The 22,021-nt window shown below is 45.6% G+C and overlaps 1 protein-coding gene across 1 annotated transcript; it reads left to right on the top strand.

Moving 5' to 3' along the window:
* The first annotated feature begins 496 nt into the window (after window positions 1–496).
* Window positions 497–20,555, top strand: CASS4 (Cas scaffold protein family member 4). The gene is made up of 7 exons (XM_027697581.1): window positions 497–618; window positions 11,409–11,859; window positions 14,687–14,791; window positions 15,820–15,969; window positions 17,278–18,615; window positions 19,448–19,507; window positions 20,142–20,555. The coding sequence occupies exons 1-7, from the start codon at window positions 497–499 to the stop codon at window positions 20,553–20,555; spliced, it is 2,640 nt and encodes an 879-aa protein (XP_027553382.1).
* Window positions 20,556–22,021: the final 1,466 nt, after the last annotated feature.

Below are 22,021 nucleotides of genomic sequence, written 5' to 3'. Positions count from 1 at the left end.
AAAAAAACCTCTGGAGACAAATCATTTCTTTTTGTAGCTTTCAGCCACCAGCATTCCTTGGGATGCTGATTTGGCAGGGGCATGTGGCTCTAGGGATGGTCTTTCCTAAGAGACCACTTCTGGAGTTAGGCATCAAACTTTCTGTTTAAGAGGAAATAGTGGTCTGGGATAAACATTTCTCACTTCCTGGACACAGAGGCTGTTTTTCCACCAGAGCTGCCCTGTGAGAGTGAATCCCAGGAAAAACAGAAGAATTAAAAGTAGAAGGTAGCTGTGGTTCAGGGTGGGAAATTCTTAGTGTGGTCATAGGGAACCCTTCAGATGTGCTGCAGCACAACTGCTCTGCTCCCTGAGCAGGACACTGGGGCAGGAGCTGTGCATTTCCCAGGCCTTTTGGAGCTGTGGTGCAGGCAGGAGGATCAGCATCCACCCAGGTGGGGCTGGGAATACACCTGGCTTCCCCAAAGCCCCTTCGTGGCAAAAAACTGTCGGTGCCATGAAAGCGGAAACTACTTCGAAAGCCATGAAAACTGTTGGCCTCAAAATCCTGGATTTCCACCACTGTGGCAGCCGTGTTCTTATCAAGCCCCGTGCAGCTCCCTGTGGTACCACTGCCTGGTATTCATTGCGTTGCTAAAAGAGGAAACACAGGAACACGTAGCAAAAGAGGGGTGAGACTTCCCACTGCGGTTGATTGCGACAAGTTAGTGACAGAAAGACCAAGGAAAATTCCACTTGCAGACAGACTTTTTTTCTCACTTCTGGTCACCAGTTGGGTTTTTCTGGTTTGCGTTCTGTCCTTTTTTTTTTTTATCTTCTGTGTTGTCACAGAAATTATCTTTCATGAGAATCTTTTCACCAAGCTCCTAAGTGCTGTTGGGGGCAGAGGTGTCAGATGGGCTTTCCTGAGGCGCAGCTCCAGAGCACGGCGCCTGTGCAAGGCTGAAGTCTGTTCATCCTGCTGTAATTCTCTGTATTGCTCAAGTGGTGCTGCTGGGAATGACAACAATGGATAAAAATATAGGGGTCAACAGAACGGCAAAGGTACGTCTGGTTTTTTGAGTTCTGCATATGAACAAGTAAGAAACAGGGGCCCAGGGGAAGGGTTTGATGTTTGAATTCAATGTGATGCTTGATGATGTTGGAAGTAGCACTGGTGAGGCCACACTTCAAGAGCTGTGTCCAGTTCTGGGCCCCAGAAATGGCCTCAAGCTGTGACAGAGGAGGTTCAGATTGGACATCAGGAGGAATTACTCATGGAAAGGGTGTTCAGGCATTGGAAGGGGCTGGCTGGGGAGTCCCCATCCCTGGAGGTGTCCAAGGAAGGACTGGATGTGGCACTCAGTGCTCTGGGCTGGGGGACAAGGTGGGGATGGGGCACAGGTTGGTCTCTATGGTCTGGGAGGGCTTTTCCAACCTTAATGATTCTGTGACTCTGTGAAGTGTTTGTATTTCTCATGTCAAAGGGACAGAAGGCTCTTACAATGCTCAGGTACCTGATGTCACCCTGTGCTTTTCATTGTGACAGAATTATTGACTGCAAGAAAGGTCTTCTTGGGGAGGATTCTGCATAAAGCAGGATTCCTAAATAACACATACCTCTAGATAACCACATTTGTGAAATTACAAATATATAACTTCAAGGTTCCACCTGTCATGCTGCTATCCTGTAGTGACATTGTTACATGGTTCCATTGTCAGAGGCTTTCAGTGACAGTCCAGGTGACCAGTTGCATCTCTACGTTATGAGCAAAACAGAAAACATTTTTAAGCACTTTTTTTTATTATTTTGAAAGACTGGAACTAGTTTATATAGGGTTTTTACATTTGTGTATTCATATTACATCTAGTTTAATTTTATATATATGCATAGCTAAAATGCCCTGCTGCAGCTGTAAGGGTTAGAGAATGCTGAAGTCTTGATTCCAAGCCAGTGCCTCCATCGTCCTACTGTATGCAAGTCTAATAAGCAGTGTAATGAAATTATGATTTTCATCCTAGATTATGATCTCAGTGTTTGCTGTAAATAAGCTGCCTCCTGGAAATTTGTTACAAAATGTAGTGGGGGGGAAAAGCTTAGTATGAGCTCCATGAGTCAATTTTCTATTGAGGTGTGTAAAGATTAGGGGGCTGTTTTTCACATTGAGTCACAGTAAGTGAGGCAGGACATTTTTCATCTCTATACAGAGAAATTTTCTATTTCTAGGTTTGATATTTCCAATTTTCTTAAATGGATTGTCAATGGTGAATCAATGATTCCCTGTTCTGTTGTGAGCTCTTTGGACACGGCCATAGCACACCCAGTCAACTTCAGCTGAGTAACAACTGAAAAAGTCAAACTTATTTCTGCTACATCATTTATGAACTGTTTATAAGGTTCCTACTACCCTGGCAGTACTGTTTATTATAATATTTGAATATTATGCTTAATACAAAAACATTAAGGGTTTTTTTTTCTATTATCTGGACTCCTTGAAGCACCAACCCTCAGCAGGGTCACTGCAATGGCAACATTTTGCAATTATCCCTGTGCCCCAGCTATTCCACCTTCTAAAAATTAACTCAGTCTGTGAGTGCAGGCAGAAAATGTTGTTTTTGTTTTGTTGTTATGCACCCACATGTGCACAAAGGCTGCACAGGAAGCGTTGCACCCCTTGGTGCAGTTTCAAGCACTGTGAGCAGGACGGGCTGCTCATGAAATAGTGCTCCTGCTGTTTGACAACACTGGCTGTGCTGCTGCCAGAGGACAAACAGAGTGTTTGGAACACACATGAAGTGGATCTGAGGTTTGTCTCTCTTAAAATGCCCACTTCACATCTTCCCATCTCATCCACACGTGTGTGAGGAATGCCGTGGGTTCTCTGCCTCTCTGCTCTTCTCTGGTGAGGCCCCACCTGCAGAGCTGCTTCCAGCTCGGGGGTCCCCAATATAAGGACATGGAGCTGTTGGAGGAAGTCCAGAGGAGGCACCAAGATGATCAGAGGGATGGAGCAGCTCTGCTGGGAGGAAAGGCTGAGAGAGTTGGGATTGTTCAGCCTGGAGAGGAGAAGCTTTGGGGTGACCTAATTGTGACCTTCCAGTGCCTGAAAGAGCTACAGGAAAGATGGAGAGACTATTTACAGGGGCCTGGAGTGACATGACAAGGGGCAATGGCTTCAAACTGACAGAGAGTAGGGTTAGATGGGATATTAGGAAGAAATTGTTCCCTGTGAGGGTGGGGAGGCCCTGGGACAGGTTGCCCAGAGAAGCTGTGGCTGCCCCATCCCTGGAAGTGTCCCAGGCCAGGTTGGACGGGGCTTGGAGCAACTTGGGCTAGTGGAAGGTGTCCCTGCCCATGGCAGGGGGTGGAATGAGATGATCTTTAAGGTCCCTTCCAACCCAACCCATTCTGTGACTCTCTGATTTGTTTTGTGGGTCCCTCTGTCCCTGGGGATGTGTTCACCTGCTGTCACCCCCCAGTCTCCATCTCAAACATCCAGGAGCAAACAATGTGTTTCAAAATAGGATTTGCCAGGTTGATATACTGAGCAAGGAGTTCCTTCACTAGCCAAGAGGAAATACTGGAGAAAACGGTGAAGTTTCTGTTTTCCTGGGCCTCAGACAATAAAATTGGGGCTATTCTCAGGGATGGAAGTGGACTCAATGCCCAACTTTCCTGGGGAAATCTTAAAGGTGAAACTTTAGTTGTCATGGACAGAACAGTCTTGACCCAGGGAATTTTCACCTCATGTAATTTAATGCCAGTTAACACAAACTTCTGATTTGGGTGATTGAGAAAGAATAAACCATGAACAATTAAGGAAATACTTGAGTAAACACCTTTCCTCCCCCTTCCTGGTCTCAACTTGCCTTATTTTTTAGGGGGGTACACTCAGTCCACCCCAGGTCCTTCACAGAGGTTTCCGGGATTCATTCAAGAGAACATTTAATTGCATTTGAAAGTAGTTTTGTGGCCACAAATTGTGGCTTTGTTATTTATACTCTCCATCATTTCAAAGGCTGGAGCACCTTTAAAATTCCAGAGTAGCAACTGAATGGTTCTTTATCATCTGCGTGGACTGTTTGAAGGAGTAAAACTGCTGGTTCTAATATTAAAAAAAAAAAAAAAATAAGGAAAGAAAAGAAAAACCCCAAAAACATTCAAATGGGATGGTTTGAGCCAGGAATTCTTTCTCCTTTGGGCAGCTGCATCAGCTGCTGCCCTGCTCCCAGCCCAGAGGTGTAGATTTTGTTGAGAAAGCATTTTCAATTCAGCATTTTCTATTCAAGATGCAAAAGTCTTTTCTAGTGAAGTGATTGAGGCTTTGGGAGTAAGTGTCTAATTTCATCTTGAAGCTACCATGGAAAGAGGAAGGAAAAGGCTTTTGCCAAAGAAAAGACAGCATGTACAAAAGCAAAACCAGTAAAAGTTTGCAAACCCCAAGACATTCACTAGTCCAAAGTGGTAAAACCTGTGCATTTGCATGAGTGTGACCTGGGCTGAACTGCTGCTAAGCAAACAGCAACCATGAATAACTTTAAATAACATTATAGTTTAATAATCTTAAAGGATTTTTTTAAAATTAATCAAAGAAACAAAGCCCTTCAGCTGCAGGTCATGTTTAGCCTTCCTCCCGGGGTTTTCTGCCTCTGTAGGGTGAGGTTGCTTTGTAGGGTTTTCCATAACCACAAAAGGGACCTGCTAAGTTTTCTAGAGACCTGAACAGGAAAATTGCAAAGTGTATCAAACCTCAAACCACTTTTAAGTTAAAAAAAAACAAAATAAAACCAAACAAAAATGACAACCCCAACCAAAAAACCCAGGAGTAAAAAATGCTGCTGCAAAAATGCTTCCAAATCCAATCCTTTTTTCTGGTCCAGCCTTGCTGCCCTGGGTTTTCTCTTCAGAGCAGGGAAGGCACTTCCCGGGGGTGTCTGCAGGAAGGATGTCTGTGTGTCCTGCACCGTCACCAGCTGCAGCCCAGTGGCTCCCTGCAGATAAATCTGCTACGTAATGAGCTCCCTCCATTCCCCAGAGCCCCTTTCCTGGGGCTCCCAGTGAGCAGGAGGTGCCAGAGGCTGAGCCTTCCCTCTCCAGGCTTCCAGCCAGACCCTCCAGTGCTGCCTGATCCACTGGCCAGGCTGGGGGAGATCATCCTCCTCCTCAGGTGATGGACTAGCAGGGAAATAAGAGGCAACAAAATGAAGGTCAATGTAAGTACTGGATTATTTTCTTTCTGTTGCAGTTAGTTTAATGACTTTACTGATTTCATTTGTAGTGTGAAATTTGCATCTGGCAGGGTCCCTTTGTGATTGTGTTCATCTGATTTGCACATCACTAACAGAGCACATGGGCTTAATTTTTAAAATATTATCCAAGGAAAACTGAGAAAAAAATGCTTTATCAAGAACAATATGGCTAAGGAGGGTAAAGGTTTGTACCATGCATAATATGTCTTATTAAAAAGTTATCCTGGATGACCCTGACTGGCCATTTCCCTATTTTCTTGGAAACAAGGAGGTTAAATGACTAACACTTGAGCTGGACTTTATCCTAAAAAAGATTATGTTTTTTTGCATTGATTCCTAGAAAAGAGGTAATGGAAATGTTTCAACGATTTGAGTCATGCTGCAATAAGAAAAATGTCAAGTAATTGCAATAGGAGCTGTGTGAGCCTGGGAAAGCCTGTGCTCTCTAGGATAACGACTGGCCACATCCTGCAGTGCTGTTTGCAACGAGAACTGAAGCTCAAAGGAGGAGAGGAGTGGTGGCAGTGCTCATTTTTAGGAAATACTGTTGTCCCCTGGGAGGAGGGGGGGATAGGTGGATGGATCAAATCCATTTTGCAGTCGTATGTCAGTGTTTGTGCCCAGACTCCCCCACAGCACAGGGACCCCCAGCCTTGGCTTTGTGCTTGGGCTGTCACACAACTAAATGACTCCCCCTGTCACAGCTGATCCCTGGCAGCTGTGGCTCGGGAAGGGTCTGCACTGTCACCATGTGTCCCGTGCTAATGACAGGGAAAGGGGAACGTCCAGCTGCCACCCGGGAGCGGCGACGGACACCAGTGATTGGGGCAGGTGGAAAACCAGCCACTCCTTTTCCCAGAGAAACATTGCCGTGTCAGTAATGTTTATTCAGAAATAGCTTGTTTATTAATCTGTTCCATTTAGTTAATTAATTCATTCAGCGATATTACCATTGCAGCATTGTCCAAAGTGTTAAAAAAAGGATTGATTTTGGGGGCAGATAACTGCAGCGAGAGAGACGCAGGAAGCCACAGCATTTGGGAGCTGTGGTGCTGCTGCTGATTCATTATGAATCAGAAAACACCCACCCCGACCTCTCCTCTTGCTGTCCCTTCTGCCACATCCAGGAAATGGGCAGAAACTCCACCACGGGTCAGATGGATGCAAGGACACCATCCTGTCACACCTGTGCACCCAGGAGAGGAACACACAGCAGTCCCTGCCAATGAAAAACGTGCAATTTGCTCCTGACAACCTGTCCCAAGAATTTTTTGTGTGTTCCCTGAGCAAGGAGAAGAAGGAGGGCAAGGACCTTGCTCTAAGGAGTGGCTGTGAAGTATCTATTTCTGAGGAACAGGAGAAAGCTTATACTCATCAGAATTTTCTGTGTCTGTAAATCCATGTTTGGAAATAAATGTCGTGGTAAAATGTAATTAAGATACTAAAAGGTTTAAAAAGCAAAGTAATTGGGTGCACATGGGATAAAACCTTTGGATAGTAGGAGGACCCAAATCCCAGAACTACACACAGAGTCAGGGTTTGAAACGACAGGAAATGGCAGCTTATTTTCCCTTGAACTTGGCCATAAGACCACAGATGCAAAAATGCTGTGAATGGTGTGAAATCCTGCGTGCACTTGCCAGCTCTGTTGATTTTAACACAGCTAGAATTTGATTAACTAGATTTGTGGAGAAAAAAGAGTTTGGGGAAAATTAACAGAACCAGCTGTATTTGCCACTGTATGTGCAGCACTGACTTGGGGGAAGCTGCAGGATTTCTAAGTGGTCCTGCTTGAATTTTTAAAGTGGCTCTTTATTTTATCAAGAACTGATTTGACCAATTGAGAATTTAAAACCTGCTGGTTAGCACCTGGTTCCACCCTCCCAAAATCAATTAACTGTTGGATGGGCAACAAAAGCAAGTCCTGACAACGGTTCCTCACTGCAGCTCACACTAAACTTCTGTGTGACCTGAACATTTATTTTCCAAAATACATAAACAAACCAAAAAATGCAGTAGAAGGACCTTCTGCAAGTCACAGGAAACGCTGCACATCAGAGGGACGTGCAGCCCCATGGCCACAGGGAGGCACCTGCATGTAGAGAAAGACCCGATCGTTTAAGGTAAAATCTCCTTTTTCCTGGGGAGGGACGATGGGAACTCTCTACAATTAACTGGACAAAACTGAACTGACTCGAAGGCGCTTGCTGTTTAAAAGGGAATTCTCTGGGAAGCCCGTTCCCAGCTAATGGACGATGGAGAATGTTTATTCCTCCAGCTTTGTTGGGAGATGAAGAGATTAACTGGAAGCTGCTCTGTAAACATGTCAGAGGTGTCACTGATGCATGAACAGAACTGTTTAGCAAACACAGCCCGACGCCTTTAGCTGTGTCTCTTCCCCCTCAAATATTTTAAGTCCCGTTTTCCTGCAGTAAAAGTGCTTACACATGTATTTATTTATGTGCAAGATGCAGCTGAGAAATAATTGCCTTCATCCACACAAAACCTCCCATGATTAAAGCTGTCTCTTTATTTGCATTATTTCAATAGGTTTTTCAAGAAGTAAATTTAAGACAATAAATGAAAAACATTGTATTATTTGAAATGCTGTGAAGTAATGATACCTGTGTATCGTGTGAAATAATCTGTGGTAATAAATTGACATTTCCAAACACAAACTGAGTGGGAAGAGGGAATAGAGAAATTACTGTGTCAGGCTTGCAGGCAGGATGCTCAAATTATCACTTGGTACACATCACTGGGTATCACTTGGATTTTTCTAGCAACATTTGCATATATTTTATAAGGATTTTTTTGCATAGTACTATAGGCTGAGGATTGGGCTTGGGATAGGAGAGGGATCAGGAGATCTTGGTAATAGTGAGGTGTTTTTTCCTGTTGTGTACATAGAGTCAGTCTGTGAGTATTCCCATTTGGAGGGTATAGAATTTTATATTATAGAATTGTACACTGATCATCTTCACTGCCTCTTAATTAAATTTTCCCTCTCTTCATTAATAAACATGAGTTAACAGCTTTCCTTCGATGATTCTCAAGGGCTGTTAGGTTTTATAGGGGGAGCATGGCTGGAAAAGGGTGTGCAAACAGTAAAAGGGTGAACAGTCCAGTCTGTAAGAGGAATTAGTCTCTCAGCATCTGATCCACGCTCCAATAAAGGAGACACACTTCTAGCTACACATAAACTTTTTAACTGGAGCTGTTTCCAGGGACCTGGCACTGTAAGTCCCTTCAGTGTGTGACACATTTGCATTGCCCTCGGGCAGTCATGGGCTCTGGAGGGGGCACAAAGCCTCGGGAAGGGGCTGCAGGAGACACAGCCTCTGTTTTCCAGGTCTGTGCTCTGTCATCATCTCGTTAAAATCTGCTCAGTGAGAGAAAAGTCACAGCCAAGGTGCTCTCTCGTGGGGCCTTTTAGGATGTTCTTTGTCTTAGGAGAGTTTTTTTCAGCGCTGCTGAAGAGGATGAAACAACAAATGTCAAAGGAGGAAAAACACTTTGATCTCATTTGTGTTGCCTTAGTGCTTATTACACGTTGGTTATTGTAAGGACACATTAACAAGGTCACATAAAATACCAAAGAGCTCCACCCAGCTGGCCCTGGCTGGCACGTTGTGGGTGACACATTGGACAGACAGTTTCCTCTGGCTAACAGGGAAAAAATGCAGATCTCACTGCCCCCAAAGCACGGCCTCCTCTGAGCTGAGCATCCCCAAAGGTCTCTGCGACCCTGGGAATTCAGTTCTTGTTTATAGTCACTGGCAGGTCAGAGATGCTTCTGCTTACGATAGGAAGGGGCTGCCACAGTGATCCCTCACACATGTCCCAGAGAGCTGAGAGTGTAGATAGGGCTGGATTTCTGGCAAACAGCCTCACATTAGATGATCCAGAGCCTGGAGTACAGATAACCTCACTCCACATCACTGGAGACAGACTTGGTGGACCTCAGCAATCTGTGCAGTCACATCAAGCACTCACCTCCTGGAAATGTTGTCTATAGAACTTCTCCTCCTGCTGCTGTGATCACAAAATCAATTGGCTGAGACGAGTTGTCTTGAAAAATGAGGTATCTTTGGAAGGCAAACTGGAACAGGGAGGGCATCCTGTGTTACTAAGAAGTAACTCTATTTCTTACCACGAGCAGACTAGATGTGAATTGATATTTCTGGCCTGGATGCATATTTGCTCTCAAAGAAATGAGATTTGAAAATAGATGTGTTGTTTCATACATTGTTTGATTAAAGAATTAGGCCCAGCAATGTTTTGAGTGTGCTACTGCCATGGGAAAGACTTAGCTGGGGAAATGTCAACATTTAGATGCCTTTTAAAACCACACAGTGAACCAAATCTTCCTCTTGTTTGTGTTGGTGCAATTAGGAAGGACAGTCTTGTTTGTGCCAGGCTCCACTCCTGAGTTCAGGCTTCCTGCCCCGCCACCCATTTCCTGCATGTGCCTGGATAAGGCTCTTCACGTTGGAAAAGGGGGAGAGAGTTCCTCTGCCCATCCTCCTCAGGGATGAAGAACAGGGTCTGCTTTTCATTGTGTCTGTGCAGCATCCAACAACAAGGATCTCAAAGTGTTGATGAATAATAAGAAAAGTTGGATGTTTTCCTTTCTTTTTTTTTTTTTCCACAACTGCAACAACGTGTGAAGCCCAGGCTGTGCTCGTGGTGGGATTCCTGGGGGCCCGACTGCAACATTTGGCATTGTCCAAGCAGAAGGGGGACTCCCATGTTCAAGGCTAAAACCAGGCTGGGACACAAGGTAAAAGGGGCTGTTGTCCACCCCTGGCAGCTGCCGAGGGACGAGCCCAGGGCTCACAAACAGCCCATTGTTCATGGCCACCCCGACCACGGATCGTGTGCAGCCAACAACGGGCCCTTCTCACCAGCTGAGCTGACAAATTGGGGTTCTTCTGCTGCAGCTTCAAGCCAGCTGTTGCTTTACAGCAAATGCTCTGGACAAAAATACAAGGCATCACATTTCCTATTTGGGTCCTATCTCTTTGGGCATTACTTGCACTTTCTGATAAACTCACGCTGAGACACAGCCAGTGTCCCTCTGCCTGGGAAGCAGACAGTCCCATTTTGGAGCTGAAAGCAAATTCTATCTTGTACTGAAAAAAACATACATCCACAGCTTTCTCTAACCTTTGCACAAATACCTCAGGTGACCAAAGCCACCTGCTGTTAGTACTTGTCATTTTTTTTAAGTGCCATCTTCAAACTGACAGAGAGGAGGTTTTGATTAGATGTCAGGAAGGAATTGTTCCCTGTGTGGCTGGGGAGGCCCTGGCACAGGTTGCCCAGAGAAGCTGTGGCTGCCCCATCCCTGCAAGTGTTCAAGGCCAGGTTGGACAGGGCTTGGAGCAACCTGGTTTGGTGGCAGGTGTCACTGCCCATGACAGGGGGTGAAATGAAGAATTCACAGAATGACAATGGGAAAAACATCTATTTTTCATATAGGAATGTTCATCAGTAATCACAGAATCACAGAATCATTAGGGTTGGAAGGGACCTCTGGAGATCATCCAGTCCAACCTCCCTGCCCAGGCAGGGTCACCTGGAGCAGGTGACACAGGAACACATCCAGGTGGGTTTGGAATGTCTCCAGAGAGGGAGACTCTCCACCCTCCCAAGGCAGCTGCTCCAATGCTCTGCCAAACCCTCCATGGAAAGAAGTTCTTCTTCATGTTGAGGTGGAACTTCTTGTGTTTTAGCTTATAAGTCTCATATATATATGTCTAATATAATAAGTCTAAATAATGAACATTAGGAGTGCTCTTCAAGAGCCTTGTGGGGAAAAGGTGCTGAAGAAATATATTGTAGTATTACCACAGAATCACAGAACATTCTGAGTTGGAAAGGACCCACAAGGATCATTGAGGCCCATACAGGGGATTGAACAGAGGACTGAGCAGGGGATTGAACCCATGACCTTGTTGTTTAGTTATTATTATCTACTTCTTTATGAACTGAACATAGCAGGCACAGGCTAAACTTTGCACTAAAGTTTGCACAGGAAGCAGTTTAACTCTCTGAGACCAGTGTTCTGAGAAAGGTGGTTTGATGTGAAAAGGGCTGTGCTTGAACTAAATTGAAATCGAGGTGGGGACAAACACCAAACCAGAACCCAATGACCACTGCTGTGGGTGTAACAGTGTTCTCTGGTGTTCCCTGTGTCCCCAGAACACCCTGGCCAAGGCGCTGTACGACAACAAGGCCGAGTGCTCGGACGAGCTGGCCTTCCGCAAGGGAGACATCCTGACCGTGCTGGACCAGCACATCCTCGGCAGCGAGGGCTGGTGGAAGTGCTCCCTGCACGGCAGGCAGGGCCTGGCCCCTGCCAACCGCCTCCAGCTGCTCTCTCCCACCATCCTGCTGCTTCCTTCCACCCGGAGCGACCCCACGGAGCTGCCGGCGGGCCAGCAAAACATCTACCAGGTTCCCTCCGGCCCCAAACCCACCGCGGTGTCGTCCACCTACGAGAAGATGGAGGGGTGGGTCAAATCCCCAGCCAGGCTCTCTGCCACGCCTGCCCAAGCCATATATCAGGTGCCAGCCTTGGCTGCACAGTTGCTCAGTGAGAGGACCAAAAGCTCCACACACCAGGTAAGGCAAACATCTCTGAAAGTAACAGATGTTATTATTGAAACAGTCATTGGGAGTGGGAAAAAAAACAAAGGCTGTCAGCATGAGCTTTTCAGTGGAATTTGCAGCGAAAGAATGATGGTGTTTAGGAAACTCCCATCAATTCTACTACAGTTTATAGCATTATGTGAGAAACACTGCTCTGGGCAACATATGAGAGTCTCTATATTCTGTAGTCCCTCACTTTTTTGACAGTTTAGAGCAGCTGTAGAACAGGGCAGGAAGCAAAGAATATACCATTTGTTTGGGAGAATCTAGAAATTATTTACAAACCTTCCCCAAAGTTAAAATAACAAGAGACAGAACTTTCTCCTCTGATTGTTCACAGCATGTGGCCATCCAGAGCCCCCTGGGCACATGTGGGGTCTTTACATCCATCTGCACATGGAACACTTACATGTTGCATCAAGTCTCTTAAGATCAAAAACTTGTGCTTTCTTCGGGAAAAAATGAATGGGGACTGTTTTATAATGAAAGGTAAATAGAGCAAGTGAGTACAGAATTCAAGTGCAAGTTTTTGTTCAGTTCCATGAGCTCTTCAGCCCTGGGTGGCTCTTTATTCTGTGTAGGAAAATCACGTTAGAAATGCTAATTGAAAAAGGAAAAGGAAGGAAATTCAGCCCTGAGATATACAGTCTTTTAGGCTGATTTAATGATCATTTGATTTATGGGGCCACCTTCCCTCCCACTGTGCTGGGAGGCAAGTCATGGAAACCGAGGTGCTGCTTCCTGCTGTGTGGCAGATGGTTGCTGGAAAACAGACAAACTCGGTGCAACCCTGATGACTGAAACCTAATTTTCAACAGTGCAGCTGCAGTGCAGACCTTGTGTGCAGTTCCCACAACTGCAAGCTCAAGCTAAGAGCTGCAAAGGACCTTTTTGCACTTACTGTGATCTGATTTCTCCACATTCCTGATCCTAAAGGAGCCATTTTCCACGTTGTGCCAGCAAATCAGGTGGAAAATGTTCATCTACCCATTTTCTGAATGAATGGCCCAACAGAAGAGCTCCTTGGCTCTTCCTGTCTCATCTCCTGAGTTTATACACCTAAGCCTTGTCTACTCTAACCGAGAATGAAAAGGAAATGTCCCAGCCTGCATTTATGATCTAGAAGTTCAGAGCTGAGCTGTCTCTTGCACAGTGTCCCAGCTGTTCCCACACCAACTGCACTGTGGTGGTCACAAGCCATGCCAAGATGCAAGGAAAGCTCAGGGAGAGCAGCCTGAGCAAGGCCAGGACGAACTGCAGCACTTGGACCGCCCCACACAGATCCTGTGGGACAACTGGCAAAGCTCCTGGCATAGTCAGCTGTCCTCTGAGCAGCTGGGTGAAGCCACTGTGATTGAAAGCAATAAAACAAAACAAAATCCCTCAGAGCCCACAGAGAAACCTCGTTGCTGCTGCCTGACACACAGGGCACCTTTGTGTTTTACTGTCACTGCAAGGACTTTAAAAAGTAGTAAGATGTGATATCCAGTGAGTTTCCTTTTTGCTGTATAGAGAGATTTGTCCACCTGAAAAGAGAGCTGGGCTAAGGATGGCTTTCTTGATACCTCTTATCTTTTACCCTTTCTGCTCAGGGAAGTCTCTTTTATGCCTCTGTTTGCAGGTAAAGGTGATCACCAGGTCCTGGCACAGGTGGCCCAGAGAAGCTGTGGCTGCCTCACCCCAGAAAGTGTCCAAGGCCAGGCTGGATGGGGCTTGGAGCAACCTGGGCTAGTGGAAGGTGTCCCTGCCCATGGCAGGGGGTGTAACTGGACAGCCTTTAAGGTCCCTTCCAACCCAAACCATTCAGTGATTCTGTGATTCTGTGTCATAGAGCACTAAGGGGATTTATCTTCACTCCTCCTCCCCATTGTTCAGATGAGAGTTAAAAGCTTTCACAAAGCTGAAACAAGCAGTTGTAATGCTGAAGTCTAGTTCCTCTACCATATTTCCCCTAAATTACTTTGCTACAACACTCACATGATGGAGATCACTACCTCCAATTTTAAATAATTATTGTAACATCTCATCTCCAGTGGTGTTTTTGTGGCTCAGGGGTTTGGAAAGGTCCATTTATAATCTAGCTGAGGACAGCCAAGCTAAAGACAGGCTGAAGGAACAAAATTGATTGATTAAAAAAAAAATCCTACTCAACATTCATATTTTGGGATCTTAACTAATTATCCCACAGATGTGGTCATGCCTTCTCAAATTATGTTTTAAGCAAACAGGAGAATTTGACTACAGACCAATAATGTAATTCTCATATCAGACTTCCCTGTTTATGGAGCTGAACAGGACATCAAGGTTTACTCCTTCCAAATGAGTCAGTCTTTCATAACTACAGAATAATGCTCAGCCCGCACCTTTTTGCTGCTCTTACACTAAATATGGCTTGACCCCATGGCTCTGTGAGCCTGGAGAAGCAGAAATTTCCCCACTTCCTTTTTCAGTGGTTCTGCTTTTGGTTAGTCTAAAGATTTAAGTGATAAGCGAAGCTGGATTTTCTCCAAATCTTTTCCCTCCCATGGTTACTCAGGCAGATTGTCTTTGATTTGTACGTGCCAGTTCTTATCTCACCTGAAACACAGCAGAAATGCTGGCAAAGGAGAATTATGAGGGAAGAATGCCACCTGCTTCTAAGCTCAGTCCCTGCCTCGGCTTCAGTGAAGAGCTGGAGGTTTTTAATCACTTAAGAGTGATTACTGCAACAGTGGCCTACCCAGTTAAATGAGTTTCCAAAGATGTCCTGAGCTTCCTGCTCACTGCAGCTTTCTCACTATTGTTTTTTTCCCCCTCCAAGCACCTGTTTACTCTCCCAAGAGCCTGCCGGGCTTCAGCCCCAAACATCAGGAGTGAAGTGTACGACGTTCCCTCCACACAGCGCCGGGAGTCCCTGCTCACACAGGTGAGTCCTGCCGTGGTGCTCTCCCTGCAGCTGGGACTCTGTAGAACCTCAGAATAGATGTTGAGGCAAATTCCAGCATCTCCCTGTTTGCTTTTCGTAAAATTGGGAAGAAAATAATCTATTTTTAGCTCAAAACCTAAAGCAGTTCTCTTGAGTTTCTTAGAAATTCAGAGAAATTGTTCCTAAATTTGGTATGTTTCTAATGAACACTTTCAGTTTTACCATTATTAAGGCATTTCCTCCTGGATTCCAAGGCAGAGAGATTGACACTACTGATGTCCTACAGAATTCTCAGTATCAGAGGGTCACCCTCTCTGCTTGGAATCCAGGAGGAAATGTGGTTTGTGTCTGTGTCATTTGATCAGGATGATTTCAGGGTGTTTACAGAAGAGTCACAAGTGCATGTTCAAAAAGAAACTAAATGTCACCCACCCCACCCACCTCCTGGGGAAGAACACGCCATGGATTTGTGACAAGATCAGGGGGATCACATCCACCACTGGAGTGTCTTGTTGCATCATCCTGCTCTTGGTCCCGCTGTGCTTCCCTGAGGAGAGTGAATGTCACATTCCCTCGATCCCTCAGGTCACCAGGATGGGACAGACACCAGGCCCCAGCCCTGGGATGGGACAGACACCAGGCCCCAGCCCTGTCACCTCCCACGCAAGGTGTGGGTGGGACTGGAGCACATCCATGGACCCTCCCCATGCACTTTATCCTGGCAGCAGCTGGCAGGGCAGGATTGAGCCCATTCCATTATTATCAAATTATCCACAGATTTCCTGGAGTCAGCTCCTTGTGTAAGTGGGTGATCCCTGCTCAGACCCAAAGCCAGGTGTGCCAGTGGTGGCTGCCTCGCCCTCCCACCCAGCACTGCAGGGAAGGCTCCAGCAGCTCCCCTGCAGGCTGAGGGTGACCCACGCTGTCCAAACCAGGAGCTACTCCCACAAGCCTTTGATTCCACCACAGCCTTCAGTGGGCTCTAAAAAGAATCAAAGTCAACCAGGTTTTTTTTCCCCTTTTCCCAGAGCGGTGCCACTCCACCCACAGCACGGAAGGGCTCCGTGCCAGTCAGACCCACCAAGAACTTCCAGGCAGAGCAGGAGCAGCTTTACAACATCCCATCCAGCCCAGAAGAGGCAGGAGCTGGGATCCAGAAAGACTCACGAGCAGGCAACGTAAGTAAGATTTGTTGGACCCAAGAGAACAATCTGTCAGTGCTGTGACACCCGGCTTGGGCAGAGGGGCAGGTTTCCCATCTCTCGCCCGTGTTTGCCAAGCACCATCCTAGAAGAAAGGGCTGATCTGAAATTTCAGAACTAAGAAAATGCCTCAATGGAAACTTTTTATTAGTTGAGTGCCAAGTATTTCAGGTTTCCTGAATGGCTTTAGGATCCAAGAGGATTTTGACAGGCTCCTTAGTGCACATGCTGAGGGCTGAGGAGCAGGACCATTCCAGCACAGGGAATCTGAGGCTCCCTGGCTTTGTGGGTTTAAAGAGCAGTGCTGTAGGTTCAGGGTGCAGAAGCCAGTCTTGCACAGAGCCTGTTCAGCAGTGACAGCCGGAGTGGTGCCACCCAGAATTGGGGAATTGGCACATGAGCAACTGCTCATCTGAGCTGGCATTCCCAACACTTCCATGGCTGTTAGGAATTGTACCAACCAGCTGCACCAGCCTGGGAGCAGATTTCCTTTCAGAGATCATGGTTTATCATTGCTTCCAAAATCAAATTTTCTTAGAATTCTTTGTTCACGGGCAATTTGGAAAATTCTCGAGTTGGCCTGAAACACCCTTGTCATTCCTTGCCTCCCCTTCTCATGCACATTTTCCACAAATGGGGAAGCCTGACCTGGTTAGTTTTTTCCTAAATTCTGTATTATATAACAACTTTCAGTTATTTCTTGTTGCTGCACATTCCTGTAGTTCCTTGCATTCCCCCCATGGTTGTGCTTCATGCAGGTAGGATCTTTCCTGAAGTGTTAGTGTTAGTCTGGATTTTATTACACAAGAAGTGGTCCTGCATTTGCCTTTTCCAAATTGGACTTCAGCTGTACACACACATATTTTTAAGGCACTGGGTAAACTCTGTTTCCATCTTAGTAAACCTGTATCAAGTAAAAATTTAAATTAATTGAAGGTATTTGAGAAGAGTCAGTGGTGTCTGCTGGTTATTTATTTTTTGACAGGGTATGCACATGAATGGGGAAAAAATCAAGTGTCTACAGATGTCCCTGGCTGGGGACACTGCAGCATGATCTAATCACCTGTGCTCATAATATTTTACCTTCTATATGTGCAGCTTGTGCATTTTAGAAAATAAAAAATACAGGCCAGCCCTTTTGTGGTGCAGTTCCACTGACATCAGCGGAGTTGCACACATTTATGTGCCCTGAAAATTCAGTTTTGTTTCTTACTTCTTGTTTAAAAAGGTGGTTTATAAACCCTCTGTCCTCGTGGTTTATAAACCCTCTGTGCTCTGTTGCAGTTGTATGATGTCCCTCCCAAAAGAGAAACTGATGCTTCAGAAAACAAATCTCTGAAAAAGTGCTGGGGCCATTATAACACTTTGCCAAATCCTCGGAAGTCAGAATGGATTTACGATATTCCAGTATCACCTGAAAAATCAGGATTAAAACAGCACCCTTCTGGCCACTCCTTGGAGAACCAGGTGTTGTATGAAATCCCACCAACCAGGTACAAGGTGCCAACAACAAATGCTGAAGCCAAGGTTGTAAATCCACAATTATACGATACCCCACTGACACAACGGAAATTAACACTTCCAGACATCCCTCTTTACGATGTTCCATCCTCACGGGATGTGCTCCTTTTGCCACAGAGCAGTAGCTGTGATGTACCCCCGAGTCTCCTGGCTCCAAAGGCTGAGAGTCAGATCTCTGAAGGGAATGTTTATGATATTCCAAAAGGTTTGCCCACCCCTGGACAGTCCAAAAAAGAGATGGAAAACAACAGTGACAGCTCTGCAGAACAAGCACACGGTGCCTCTCCAAAGCTCCCCAGAGGCTCCAAATTAGGACGAGACATCTCATCTGTTTCTAGCGTGGACAGCAGGAGCAGCACACTCTCCACATCCTCCAGCTCATCTGCTGAGTTGTTTTCTACGTCCTCACCGTCAGAAGAGCCTGGCAAAGAAATCAAACTGGACCTTGAAGTAGCCATAGAGACCCTGACCAGGCTGCAGCACAGCGTGTCCAGCTCAGTTGCAAGTTTAATGATCTTTGTGAGCAGTAAGTGGCGATTGCAGGAACACCTGGAGAAGAGCATCGAGGAAATCCACAGAGCCGTGGATCACATCAAGGTGTCACTGGGAGAATTCCTGGCCTTTGCCCAAGCCATAAAGGGAAATGCCTCTCACCTCACTGATAGCAACCTTCAGACCAGGATTAAAAAGCAGTTAGAGATCCTTGTGAACTCCTTCCAAATTTTAACAGAGACAAGGGAAGCTCTAAACAATTGCAAGTGGTCACTCGAGGCCTTGGTCCTCAGGAGCCCCCAGAACAACCCAGATGACCTCGACCGCTTTGTCATGGTGGCCCGCACGATTCCCGATGACATCAAGAGGTTTGTGTCCATCATCATCGCCAATGGGAAGCTGCTCTTCAGAAAGAATGACAAGGAACAAGAAATAAAGCAGCCAAAAGGGAGCCCAGAATACAAAATGGCAAAACAAATCCCAGTGCCAAGAAGAATAGAAATAGAGTCACTCCAGAGGAACGCTCCTGACAAACCCAGCCAGAGTGGGGTGCCCTTGGAGAAACAGGAGGAAAATGCCACTGAGGATTGTGATTATGTGCAGTTACAGGTCAGTAAAACTGGGCTTTACCATCCATGTTCTTCATTGTTTGCAGATATTAAGCTATTGGCACTATTTTACCTTTGCATCAGTGCCAGATTCAGTTTGCACTACTTCCCATTTTCCAGACTGAATTCAGGATTTTGTTCCAGTGCTGTGTGGCACATGTGGAATGAAAATCATTTTAATCAATAAAGAGAACTGGAGTTTGAGAATTTATCCAGCCAGCACCAACAAAACATCTTTATCATCTGTTTAAATTCATTTGGGAGACAGGTTTTAGCTGGGGGTTTGCAAATCCTTTCTTCTCTTTCACCTTTTAGTTCTCTTCTTGCCAGTTCATTGTGTTTGGCTCTGACATGACTGGACAAGAAATGTTACTTTCTAACTTGAGGTGCATTGGAAATCATGTTTTCATAGAAAATTTTGCTGTAACAAATCAAACTCTTACTGTGAATTATCAAATTTATTTGTTAGAATCATTCTAGATGTTTGTTAGAACCATTCTAGATGTTTGTTAGAACCATTCTCCTTAGAACTACTGAAATATCTACTAAGAACATGTCTCTTGGTTTCACAAAGAAATGTTGGCATGCCCTTAGGATTTAGGAAAGGTTATTTTGTTCACGTTGCTTTCAGTCTTAGATCTTGCAGGATGAGACACTACATTTTTAGTAGGAAAAAACCTACAGTTTCTTCTAATAAATGTACCATTGGTGTCCATAACATGAAGGCTGCAGAGCAAGTAGTTGTTGCCCTGTGAAATAAGAGAAAACCACGTTTATATTTAAATATTTTATGTAAGTAATTTCAACTTTGCTTTCATTTTAATTTATAACAGGCACAGAAAATCATTTCAGGTAAAGAAGTAGCAAAGAAGAGCACAGATTCAAAGCTGAAGGTATTTCTGATTTTGAAAACTATTATTTATGAGGACTTCTAGTCCCTGATTTCTGTGCTTGCCAAAATTCAAAGCATTCAGACACACATCTCCATCCATAATCTATTTGCTTCTCATGGTTCATTTCCCAGAACTCATTCTTAGAATTACTGCTGAAAATTGTGAAAAACATTTATTTTCCTCAAATATAATGAACCCCTCCAGTTCAACGTCACACTATTTATTTTCTTGCCTTTGTGCATCATTTGGGATAAGGCTGTGAGGAGTAGTATTTCAAAATATCTTGTCATGCACTGGTACAAAATTGACTCTTGTTTTCTCCATTTTAATCATTCATAACCCCGATTAAGCCCATTAAACATCAGTGTTTTGTACTATCTGAAAGCTTCAAGTCCAGAATGTGTAAAGGATTGGTGTTTGGCTGCAGCACTTTGTGTGCTATCCATTATTAAAATCGTATTTAGGTGCAAAAAGGCAATTGGGAGAATTTCCAATACTTTATGGGAAGAGGAATTATTGTAAAAGCTCCTGGGCTGGGGCAATTTGGAGAGTATGAACTAAGAATTTAGGCTGGAGTGACTAAAAAAATGATCAGTGACACTGAGATGAATGTTTTTTTTAAATCTTTCTCCAGGCTTTGCCAACTGCAAAAAAGGCTGGAATTCAAAGCAAGCAGGACTGTGCCAAGAAAATCCCTCTCCCCGAGCACTGCAGGCTGTGTTTCGCTGCCCTGCACAAGGCCATCGGGGTGTTCACCAACAGCCTGAACAACAACCAGCCCCCCGAAGTGTTCATATCCCACAGCAAACTGATCATCATGGTGGGACAAAAGCTGGTGGATTCTCTGTGCCAGGAGACTCAGGAAAGGGATGCCCGGAGCGACGTCCTCCACAGCAGCAGCCGGTTCTGCAGCCTCTTGAAGAACCTGGCTCTGGCCACCAAAAACGCTGCCATAAAATATCCCAACGCGGACGCCACGAGGGAACTTCGGGATCGGAGCGAGGAGCTGTCCAAGTACACGCAGCAGTTCAGAGCAATGATGGAATGAGACACGGAATGCCTCTGTTTTCACACATTCTCCACTGTTGTTGCCCCCTTTGGCAGCCAAAGGGGAGCAAAACCAGCTCAGTGACGCCAATTTTCAGCCACCTCAAAATTCCTGCCGGGAGTTCCCGGGGTGCTGATGCAATTGTAGCAGGTGAAAATCCAGACAACAGCAGATGTAGAAGAAGATTTGTAGAATTAAATCTATTCTTTCTTCTCCGCTGTTCAGATCCTGCCCAGAAATGTCATCTTCAGAGTGGCTGGGCAGGAATGTTTGCTGTGTATTAGAGCAAAATGGTTTTATTACCTGACTTATTTCTTATTTTTTATTCTCTCTGTAGGTCAGATAACTGTCTTTTCCTTTTTTATTTTTTTCTATTCAGGCATGTAAAGTCTATCTCCAAATTTAGCTGCACAACGTTCTGTAGCTTACGATCAATTGTTTGCTGAGGACTTTACTCAGAATTTGTAGTTACAGTATTTTTTCCCAAGCAGCTGCAAAGCTAATTTTTGGGTTTAACATACAAATGCAACAAATGTATTATGGTACAAAATCTGGTACTATACATAGCCTAGATATCAATGGGGAATGCTCCAGGCTGGCACCTGAGCATGGAGGAAAACTGACTTGGAGGAGTGACAAGTGTACAGGGAGCACCTCAGTCGTCCTCTGTCGCAGCCTGAAGCTGTTCAGAGCATTTCTCCAACTGAGGCAGAATTTATTTTAGTCACTAAACGTGCAGAGGGTTCCAAAGCTCTTCCTACAGACTGCAAAGGTGACATTATTCCTTACTGGAATACCAGCGAGACACACCCAGCGCTGGCACAGCTGCCCGGGGTTCAGCTGCCTTGGTCCGTGCAGCTTTTTAACTTTATCCCCAATTTTTCTGGGTGTGAAATCACACGACAAAGACGCCGCGATCGCGCAGGCAGAGCGTGGGTACACCCGTGTGACTTGTAGCTTCCCTGTTTAATTTATTTTAATGTTTGTATCTGTAATTTCAACGTCTGGCCTTTTCTCGGCGATGTTTTATTGGTGTCTTTTACTGGTGGGACAATGAATTCTGGGGGCAGTCGGAGCTGACCCGCACAGCTTCTATTGGGAACCAGCTCCAGCCTCAGCACTCTCGAGTTTCCCTCGGCACCCGCCGCGTTTACACCCGTATTTAACGCCGACACGTGTAAATATTCCTGTTTGCAAAGTTAAACGCAGTGTTTCCCTCCCCCGCTGGCTTTGTGCGTGTTGGATTAAACTCGCCCCTCACACCGCCCGTGTCCGAGCCCTGACATCGCCCCTCATCCCCCAGCCAGCCCGGCCCGGCCCGGGAGCGCCTCGTTTGGCCCCAAATCCCCCAAAATGGGTGGCTGGGGTGGGGGTTTCCCTCAGAAAAACAAGGGATAAACCCGAGGGGCCGGGATGGGGCAGGGCCGGGATTGGAAAGGGCCGGGATTGGAAAGGGCCGGGATGAG

The sequence above is a fragment of the Neopelma chrysocephalum genome, unplaced genomic scaffold (assembly GCF_003984885.1).
Source record: "Neopelma chrysocephalum unplaced genomic scaffold, ASM398488v2 Primary Assembly neopelma1_119, whole genome shotgun sequence".
In the NCBI taxonomy this organism is placed as follows: domain Eukaryota; kingdom Metazoa; phylum Chordata; class Aves; order Passeriformes; family Pipridae; genus Neopelma; species Neopelma chrysocephalum.
Note: the sequence above shows the minus strand (reverse complement) of the source record. Positions and strands in the feature narration are given on the sequence as shown.